We start from the raw sequence: 8,029 nt of genomic DNA on the forward strand, positions 1-8,029 counted from the left end.
ATACATCTAAACTTGAGTTCCTTCTGAGTATTTGATTATTGATTTAAGCCATATTTCTTCTTTTTGTACCTGGTCTTCTATACCCAAAAAAATGATCTTCGATATATGTTTTGTTTATTTCTAGCTTATGTGAGCATAGAAAGTCGTTTCATGATTTTGAAAATTTTAAAAGGATATAATTAAAACTATAGTATAAGCAAATTATTTTCGTTTTATTGTTCTATATATTATTGGAAATTAGGAATAACTTAGGCAACTCATAAGCGCGACCAAGAATCATTAGCAAGTTGCAACAATGCTACTAATCAGGGATTCAATTACAAAATAGTAACTAAATTTTAACATGCACGTTCGTACGGATATTTTTTCATTTTATAAATGTATTTGATATTATTATAAATATTATAAATATATAATTTTCATTTTAGTGTTATATATTGTGTAACTCTATAATATTGTTGTTTATATTTCTTATTCGGCATTATTAGTATATAGTGATTTGTTTACTACATTTTACTTTGTTATTAATTTTTATTACTTATTAATATATTTTCGAGTTAAGTACAATAAATTAACAATATGAAATAATAAAATAGAGAACTTCCTTCAAAATATTATTTTTCTTTAATTTATACATTTACATATAATATATTTTAAAATTTATTTATTTATATTTTAGAAAATAAATATGCTTAAGGTAATTTATATTTACTTAATGTGTTCAAGAAAAAAAACTTTAACATATATCATTTTAGCATTTTACAGGATTTATATGTAAAAACACTGTTTAATTTAATAATATAGTCCTTTTATTTTAGTAAATCTTATACATAGTAGTATCTATTATATTACTTTAGTAAATTTAATTGATATAGTATATTTTGGATGTTATGATATTAATTTTTTTTTTTAAATTAAGACATCAAAATGTTAGATTGCATTAATTTTTACAACATATATAGTTAGTTTTTTCGTGGTTCATTTCAAAAAGTTATTCTTTATTATCTATGATTATATCTTTTGTAAAATTTGAAATATTTTCATTTTGAGTTTGAATATGTATTTTCAAAATTTTGTATTTTGTCAAGAAAAATTTGGAAAACTACACAACTATTTTTGAGTTTGAAACATTACATGAATTTTGAATTTGTTTTGTTACTACATTAATATAATATTTTAAGAAATATTTGAATATTTGGTAAATTTTTTTTATTTTTTTCTCAACAGATTTTTTTATAACTAAAATAAAAACAAATATGTAATTATAATTTTATTTGTCAATAAGATTTTAAATGAATTACTAAAATTTCCTAGCTTTCTAATAACATATTTTTAAAATAGTATATGAACTAAAGGTTATTATATACTATTATATTTTTGTATATAAAGATTTTTAAAAAATATATTATATTATTGAGAGTTTCAATATAATAAAAAACGATAATATATAGTTGTAGATATACAAGTTTAACCTATGTTAATACATTTATTTTTGTATAAAAATATTATACATTTTATGAATTTTAACCCGTTTTAATGATGAGTGATAATTTATTTAAATGAAAAATTTTAAAAATATAATTTTTTTAATGTCCTTATTTAATATAATTTTTCATATTTAATTCATATAGCACTGTTATTTTTATATAATTCATAATATAATTATAGAATTTATAGAAAAATAGTATAAAATTTTATTTTCTTGTTTTATAATAAAATTTTAGTTACGTTTATTTATAATAATATTATATTACTAATTACGAAATTTATTAATGTGTGATTTTATATAAAAAAATATTTAAAATTTTAAGTAAGATTTTGTTAGATTCTTTCTCAACTGATTTTGTTATAATTAAAAAAATAAAATTCAAATTTATAGTTAGTTTCTTATTAATATAAATAATCGATATTTTATATTAACTAATTTTTTAAATAGTCCTACTATGACTTGTTAATAATAGATAAAAAATGACTTTAAATTAATAGATTTTATTTATCTAAATAGACAATGGTTTTCAATCTTGAGGGTATATAGCTAATTCTGAGATAATATTTAGGTACGAGATGCAAATACTCTATTTGATATATGTGCATATAGCTCTTTTCCGTTCTTTGAGTGGTGGTCATACATTACATCCAATGAACTAAAATGTATTAATATACGTATGTTGACCAAACAAAACACATATGAACATATACGTATATACATAAAATTGATGTATTTGATTTAGCTAAATTGTTAATTCCTTGATTCAAGTCTAAGGATGTTTATTTAATAGATGTTCGTTCCAATCAGTTAGCCTCGCCCACATCTTTTAACGAAAATTCCAATACTATGACGTAATCAGTAAGTTAGAATATGTGAAGAAAGAATTGCTAAGATACAAGTAAAAGATGTTAATTCTACAGAAGAATTTCATACACAATTTCAAAATACTTGATATTTATATATTTAAGCTACTTAAGGAATTTTTTTTCAGTTGATGAATGAACAAAAATCAAATGTTTGTAAATAATAACATTTCTTTCCTTTGTAAATATTTATTATCTTAAAACCATTACAGACTTCACCTAAATTGTTTATTTTCTTGTAACGAGTTATGAGTCTAGATCCACACATCCCATGTATATTTATAGAAAAAACATTTAAAAAGTTATAACACGTAGTTTGTACTAATTAAAAAAATATCATGCTGAGTTGTCACGTAATTAGAATATTAATTTTACTTACGCGGCGACTTGAGAATCAATTGAGAATTTTGTCAGTCCAAAATTAAATTGATAGGGAATGTTATATTATATAGTATGTTAATTATGGATCTTTCATTATCAATAAAATTATTATATATTATTTTCTTAAATAAATCTTACGGAATTACCTAATGTGATTAAGATATACTTCCTATGTTCCTAAAAGATCCATGTTATAGTTTTTTCACACTTATTAAGAAAACATATAAAATTGTATTTTCCAATACATTGTTTTTCTTAATTAATTATTTCCAATAATTTTTAACCAATGAGATTTTATTAAACACAATTGTATTTTTTGAAAAATACAATTTTCATTAATTAATGTATCGAAAATGTAAAAAAAATGTATCTTTTTGAAATTGATGTCAAAAAAAAATGTATCTTTTGAAACAATTTTTTTCTTTCTAAAACATGGATCTTTTAGGAACGAATGGAGTATATTGCAATTAATGATTTTAAATAATAAAGATTTGCTAACAATCGGTATACTTTCTATCATTTTTGTTTAATTATTTATTATTAAAATAAAGTGCACAATTACATTAATCATATAATAAAATTTTAGATTTTTTTGTATATGTTATATTTTGAATTTTTCAAAACGTGTATAAATGACTAAAACTGTTAAAAGTCTCACATAAAAATTTGTGATTAAGGTTTAAATTTTTTTCTATAATAAGATACAATGATTATAAAATCATATGAATATATAATTTTATTTTAATAGGTATTATATATATATTTCATATCGTTAATTTAAACATCATATGAAAATACATATTTATATTTTGATATCTGCGTTGAACATATATTGAAAAGTTAATATTTTAATTTTGAAATTTTCATTGTTTTTTTAAAATGATTATAAATTATTGAAACCACTAAACATTCCACATTATAAAAAAATAATTGGTGTAAAATTTTGTTACACATGTATGCAAATAATCATAAAATCATATGAGTAGAAACCTCATTTAATAAATATCCATACTAAAAATATACTAATTATATATGTTAATATCATTTAAATTTAATTATATATCATATACGATAGATAATATTGATTTTTTTTTATTTATTTACCCTAAAATGATTGCGAATAAACAAGAGCAGTCATTTGATTTATATGCACGTCAATTTATTACATAATAGTAACTGGTTTCTTAGTTATTTAATATATAATTATTATATAATTATTTCATAAAAACATAAAATAAGTAATAAATATAAAATACTTATTATGCACAAGGCGCAGATCCTAACCTAAGTGTGTATCTCTTTAATAATTTTAAATCTTAAACATTTTTTAAATCTCATGCCAAAACAAAATAACGAAATGAGAATAAACTCAAAATCAATATTTATATCGAACAATAACCAAAATGAAAAATCGACACAAAAATGAAAAAAAATTAAAAATTTATAGAATTAGCACGTGAACGTAAACTTATCATAACCATAATTAACTTTTAAATTGTTAAATCATGGTATAAAATCAAACTGACATAGTTTCATTGTAACCAAATAGTAGGTCTGAGATTCTTCGGCCTAAACGTTAAGTTTTTATGCGATAAAAGATTTTTTAATCTAAAATAAAATTTTCAGACATCTCAAACCTAATATCGTTACTAAAAATTATGTTTAATTATCCTTTTTAAAACGTTAAACTTATATTTAATGATCAAGGTATCAAATTCGTCCCACCACTAACGTGAATTTTAACTTCCAGATGAGGACGAATGTGAACAAGTACTTGATCAACTTACTTTAATTAATTAATTAACTAACTCCTACAAGACGGTCAAAAAATGACCAATACGTATAGAAAACAAGCGGCCGTTTTAAAACTAGTTATTAAAAAATGACTTTGTCCTTTATGCCAGAAAAAAGTTTTGATTTATAGAAATCGATGACTTGTCTTTTGAGAAAATCTAAGATTATACTCTTGGTCAAATAAGTATAACCATGATATGGGCCAGTGGTAAAACAAAACCGTGCAGACATATAGAACAACATCAAGTCTATTAAGTATTATCATAGACAATATAAATATTCAAACGTATGTCAAGTTGTGAAATGGAAAGCATGGTCTTGTTTTCTTGGTTGATTTATCCTATGGAGTAATCATTTTTTTGTTTGTTCATTACTCTATTTCTCACTCCATTTTGCAGTAAATTATGAAGTGGTGTTGGAGATGCTTTTACGTTGGATAATACAAATTGAGCTAGTCTTATACAAGTTGATAGGTAATTCAAGTCTTATCTCATCCCATGACATAGATTTTGCCACGGTGGAATATGTAAGTGGTACCTATAAATATTTTAAATAGGAATGCATAGCCTAGAGATAAGTTATTTGACATGGGACCAAATTGAAAAGGAAGTGTATACAGCTAAAACCCGCAGAATTGGTCAGAAAATAGACAGCTTCATACAGGCTACCACATGGGTCTCACATTATTGGCTATTCTACATCTTCTTGGACATATAACCAACAATTCTTTTATTTCTCTGTTTTAATTGTTCCTACAGAAAAAATGTAGGAGTTGAATTTTGCCAGATTCATGCAACTTGATTGGTTAAATAACATATATTTATAGTTATGTATATACATGCGTATAGTATCAGTTAATTTTTTTTTTTTACGAAAACGGCATAAATGTGTGTTGTGAATTCATTTTTAGTTTTGTTATTCTGTGACTTGTGATATCAAAACGTTTGTTTTTTTTGCTAAGAGTATCAAAACGTTAAAACTATAGACGATCTTCAATATGGAGAAACATATATGAATTATACATATAACCTCTCTTTGATCAAAGGGTTCGTATATAGCCAAGGCATATCCACGACTTGGAGCACCATTAACGCGGTTTGTTAGCATGGGTCTTTAGTGAATTTAGGATTAAAAAAAATAAAAATTAAGCATTAAGGCTGCATACGTCGCTTAATTAGAAAGCAGAAGAAACGTATTCACTGAGATACGTGTCACCCTTTAAACCATTTCTCTCTCTCCTTAGCAAGACGACTCGTCGTCTCTCTCTTGTATCTTTCCCTCTACCTCGACGACTCCGCAACTCTCTCTGTCGAACTTCCCTCTCGCCCTCGTGATCTCTAGTCGACAAAGATGTTTCACCGACAGAATCAATCGATGATCCCTCGGCGAAGCCCATCAATCGGCATCTCTCTTGGTGGACTCCTCCTCGCCCTCGCTCGTCTCGACGAATCATCATCTCGGCGTCTCTCTTGGTGGACTCCTCTTCGCCCTCGCTAGTCTCGACGAATCATCGTCTCGGCATCTCTCTGGGTCTCCTACCGGAGTCTGTCGAGTATTCGGCATCTCTATTGCCCTCACATCGAAGATGAGTCTCTTGACGGCAACCACTATCTCCGGACGGTGGCTCTCCTCGACGAATTCATTTCGAGGTAAAGCTATGTTCGATTGATTTTGATTCTTAATCCGGTCTCTGATTGATTTTGATTTTGTTATGTACGATTGTTTTTGATTCTGTCTCTGTCCCTGAAAGATTTTGATTCAGCTATGTCCGGTTGATCTTGATTATGTCTCTGTCTCTGATTGATTTTGGTTCTAACAAACGTATTTTGAGTCTGTCTTTGATTGTTTTTAATCTGTCTCTGTGGTGACTATAACATTAGTTGAACGTGGTCTGATTAAATTTGATAATGTCTCTGTCTTTTTGCTTAGGATGGACGGATGAACAAACATGAAATGACGTGAAAGAAGAGGACTTTGGTTTACAATACAGGTAAAACGTAACTCTCTGATCCGTAAAATTGATTGCACGTTTGAATAAAAGTTGTGGATGTAGTCGTAGGTAGTTTATCCTTGTGTGAGATAGATGTTTGTAGGTTTATGGTTTGAACTGAACTGGTTGTGAATCTTGTTTCGTGTGAAATGGAATTACTGTGATATGGTTGTTAGTAATAAATGGATTTAATGGTGTTAGATAGAAAAGGATGTTCAAGTGTGATAAATGTGTGTTAGTAATAAATGGATTTAGCTATATGTCTTGTCCGATTGGTTGAGGGTGTGATGAAGGTGATAAAAAGTTCTTTCTTTCCTTCTTCTATAAAAATTACAGTCCTCCTCTTCTTTCATCTATCAAACTCGGTCTCCTTTACTGTTTTATTCTCTTCTTCTGATATGGATTCCTATCCAAATCCAAATTTTAATTTTGTTGATCTTCTTCAAAGTCAACAAGAAAGTGGGTTCGGTTTAGAGTCTTCTTCTTTTCCTCTATTTGGCACTCAAGCTACCGAAGGTTCTAACTTCGAGCAAGATAGTCCAGCGGCTGCAGAGCGTAAGGAACGACGGACATGGACGCCTACTCATGATGCTGTCCTCATCAGCGCGTGGTTACACACGAGCAAGGATCCGGTGGTAGGGAATGAGCAACGCTCTGTTGCTTTCTGGAAGCGGATAGCTGCGTACTATTCCGCCAGTCCTAAGATCGCAGAGTGTGACAAAAGAGAGGCCTCAACATGTAAGCAAAGGTGGCATAAGATCAACGATCTAGTCTGCAAGTTCTGTGGTGCTTTCGAAGCTGCAAACAGAGCGAAATCTTCTGGTCAAAACGAGACTGATGTGCTCAAGCATGCCCACGAAATCTTCTTCAACAACCTTAAAAAAAAAATTCACCCTCGACCATTGTTGGAAGGAGCTTCGTAATGACCAGAAGTGGTGTGAAATCTCAACTGCTAAACTCGACGAAAGCTGCAAAAGGAGGAAGCATTGTTGTCTCGTTGTTGTGTGTTTTACTCTCCTGTCACGGGCCATGTAAAGACACACCTTGTCTACTATTTCATTTTGTAATATTATTTGTATTTGATCACGGGTCATGTAAAAACAAACCTTGTATAAGTGTATAAAAGAGACATCACAGACTTCGTAAAATCACCACAAGTTCTCTCTTTGAGCACACATTCCTTCTCTAGTTCTCTCATTGCAAAACAAGTTCGGTCTTCCTTTTCAACTCCTTTCTTCCATCTCAAGTTCTCTCGTTGATATCACATTCCATCTTCTTTGTTCCTTCTCTTTCTAATCACAAGTGAAATTCTAATCACAAGTGATATTTTCTTCTCAACTTCTCGCGTTGATATCATATTTTTAATATTCCCTTCTCAAGTTCGCTAAAATAAACAACTCATTTTCTTTCTTTAAAAATATGACTTCTTCTTCTCAAAACAATTTCGACGAATCATCTGAGGAGGTCTTTGATCAACATTTTGATCAATATTTTGATCAACATTTTGATCAA

General features: G+C 27.8%; 1 protein-coding gene across 1 annotated transcript; it reads left to right on the forward strand.

Moving 5' to 3' along the window:
- Positions 1-6,915: 6,915 nt before the first annotated feature.
- On the forward strand, positions 6,916-7,440 carry LOC106309100 (glutathione S-transferase T3-like). The gene has a single exon (XM_013746168.1). It carries the CDS (start codon positions 6,916-6,918, stop codon positions 7,438-7,440), a length of 525 nt encoding a protein of 174 aa, XP_013601622.1.
- Positions 7,441-8,029: the final 589 nt, after the last annotated feature.

Source organism: Brassica oleracea, chromosome C8, assembly GCF_000695525.1.
Source record: "Brassica oleracea var. oleracea cultivar TO1000 chromosome C8, BOL, whole genome shotgun sequence".
Classification (NCBI taxonomy): domain Eukaryota; kingdom Viridiplantae; phylum Streptophyta; class Magnoliopsida; order Brassicales; family Brassicaceae; genus Brassica; species Brassica oleracea.

Coding starts and splice junctions, on each gene's coding strand:
- LOC106309100 (XM_013746168.1), top strand. CDS start 6,916: ATGGATTCCTATCCAAATCCAAATTTTAATTTTGTTGATCTTCTTCAA.